Genomic DNA, 2,825 nt, shown 5'->3' with positions numbered 1-2,825 from the left:
AGAAGACTAGCGTCTGGCTGTGGGACTATAAGAACAGCAAATATATACTCTTTCTAAATTGCTCTCCAAACTCGTGCTTCCAACTTTTCAACCCATCCCACTGCTTTCCTCTGAACACACGTTCACACACACTGCACATACCCTCCATATGTGCCATTTGTAGTTCCGAGCACCTCTTTTTCCGGATTTTATTAAACTTTAAAATTTTTGGACATTTCCTGTGATTAAATTTATCACCACACACACAGAACCCTTTATTTGAAATTTTTTGAATTAAAATTGGACCCTCTTCTGACCTTTTTTCTTTCTTGTAATTGAATTAGGAGTATAATGTAATATATTATAATGAAAGCCTATCTAAGTATAAAGTTATAGTTGGTGAATGCTAATGTCAAGGCAGATTTTTTTTTATATACAGTGTGAATCAAGAACATCGTTGTACAATGGTAGCGATATTATCAGAATTGAAAGATTTTATACGAATTAAAACAATTTTAATTTTTAATAACTAGTCGAGATCATACATCCGTCAGGAACTCTTCACTTCCTACAGACCACTCGAACATATCATCCGTGCCAGCTTTCTTGAATGAATCCAACACATCCAGGAAGTCCTTGTAAGATTTGTAACTCTGATCCTGTCCTGCCCAATTCCTTGGTTCTGGTTCTTCTAGTCTTAGCGAGCTTATTAGTTTCTTATAGGCTGCCGCGTCATCCTTGTATTGATCCTTGAACACAGAATATGATAGTCCGTCCTCTATCATCTTCTGAACTGCTCCCTCCTTCACCACTTCTATGATTTCAGGTGAGTCTTGATTACGACGGATTTCTACGAGCTGCAGAGGAGACATGTTTCCAAACCGAACACATTCCATAATCCGAACAATATGATTTTTTCGTTCTTTGAAGTTGGCCATCAACCATCGAATGCCGGACATGAAGATTTCCATCTCGGAGTGAACACAAATGAAATTGGAATGAAGAAATACGATAACCTCTTCCAAGGATAATTCAAGCCAGTCTTTAGAACTAACCAGAGTTAGGAAGAACCTTTGTATCCGAGGTACCATCAACTCCATGATGGAGACATTCTTCTTTTTCTTTGCGTCCGAGTACAGCAGAAATGCTGTGTCTTCGTTGAAGAGGTCCTCAGAGTCCACGAATGCTAAGCACTGTTCTTCCAACTCCTTGATTTGTAAATACTGAGCTGTTGAGAATACATCCAAGATATTACTTCGTTGGAGAAGCTGCAGACAGTTGTTGGGTATTTCAGTCATCCAGGAGTATATCAAATGGAATGCTTTACTTGTCACTTTATTCTCTGGGAGTTCTATTCGACTCTCCAACTCATGGGTGGCGAAATAATTCGAATAACTTTGCAACACCAGCTTGTGGCATTTGAACTCTTTACTTCCAATTTTAACGGTACAATCCGTGTTCAATCGCTGCGTTATTCTATTTTGTAACATATCAAGCAAGTTGGTTTTAGCAGGTAACTTGATGGTATCCCAATTGACTTGATCTACTGGCGCGAAACCCATTTCTTTCAATGTAACTTCTTTCCTATCTCTTTGTAAATCATTAGGATAGGGTTTCGGTGGTGCTGGGGTGTAAAAGTTGGATTGAGTGACAGGGGTCAGAGTTGCTGTCTTTACCGGATGGTTACGTTCAGGTTCTGTTTTATTAGGTGGCTCCGGAGAGTCTGCTATCATCTTTGGCTTTTCAATTATTCTGTTTGTCGGTTTATGAGAGCAGAATTCGACAATCTTCTGATTTTCACTTGCCATGAACCCCTCAACACTCACATTGGTTTTACAAGGATCCGCTACCACCACACTAAACTTTTCTGTTTCAAACACAACTTGCTTAGGTTTTACTTTCAAATTACCACTTGGTGTTGTTTGGAAAGGGAAACTGTTATTAATAGTCGTCAGACCATGAATCTTCGTAGCAACTAGATCTTTGGCGAATTTAACATTATCGGCTGAGTCCATCTCAGAGCATCTTATGTTTTCTTCATTTACTAAATAATTTTCAGTTAACCTCTGTTTTACAATAATGTCGATCGTAAATTAAAACCTACGTGTTTTTAATCTAGTCTACAATGTATATTTGGCTAAAAAAATAAAAAAGAAGAAAAAAAATCTTTCCACTTCTAGTACCAAAAATAATGAACTGTTTCATACGAAGTTAACCTCTGTTTTACAATAATGTCGATCGTAAATTAAAACCTACGTGTTTTTAATCTAGTCTACAATGTATATTTGGCTAAAAAATAAAAAAGAAGAAAAAAAATCTTACCACTTCTAGTACCTACCAAAAATAATGAACTGTTTCATATGGCTAGAGCTAGAGACCATCACCCCGGTGTATAGCAGATACAAGAAGACATCTTTTCTTTATTCTGCTATCGCCATTCGGCGAAAGATAAAGCCGCTACAACAACAACAACAACATCCTATTCCGCCATATCCTCCTATCCAATGCCTCTTCCCTTCCCTCTCAAGTAACAGTACTTGGTATTTAAATGTCTGGTTGCTCGTTACCTCCTATTTTGAAAAATAGCTATACAATTACTACCGCGACCTTTATAGATCTATTGGTGACCAATATCTAGGTACTCTTCACTATTCTACAGTCTATTGGTATATTTTCGAAGGAAATTTACTATTACAAGTTCCGTGGAATCACTAATAGAATAAATAAATAAAAAAAATAATAGAAAGAGGGGGGAAAATAACTTTACTGTTTCATACGAAGTAAATATTTTGGCGTAGACATGGATAATATATCATGAAGAACATCATACTTTATCATCTACTGAA

At 37.0% G+C, this 2,825-nt stretch overlaps 1 protein-coding gene across 1 annotated transcript; it reads right to left on the bottom strand.

Annotated features, from left to right (window-relative positions):
• Positions 1–466: 466 nt before the first annotated feature.
• LOC103517408 (kelch-like protein 41) lies at positions 467–2,309 on the bottom strand. The gene is made up of 2 exons (XM_008482440.2): positions 2,196–2,309; positions 467–2,043 (listed from the first exon to the last, which is right to left on the bottom strand). Exon 2 carries the CDS (start codon positions 1,992–1,994, stop codon positions 519–521), a length of 1,476 nt encoding a protein of 491 aa, XP_008480662.1. The 5' UTR covers positions 1,995–2,043; positions 2,196–2,309; the 3' UTR covers positions 467–518.
• Positions 2,310–2,825: the final 516 nt, after the last annotated feature.

This window comes from Diaphorina citri, unplaced genomic scaffold, assembly GCF_000475195.1.
Source record: "Diaphorina citri unplaced genomic scaffold, Diaci psyllid genome assembly version 1.1 scaffold1837, whole genome shotgun sequence".
Taxonomy (NCBI): Eukaryota; Metazoa; Arthropoda; class Insecta; order Hemiptera; family Psyllidae; genus Diaphorina; species Diaphorina citri.
Note: the sequence above shows the minus strand (reverse complement) of the source record. Positions and strands in the feature narration are given on the sequence as shown.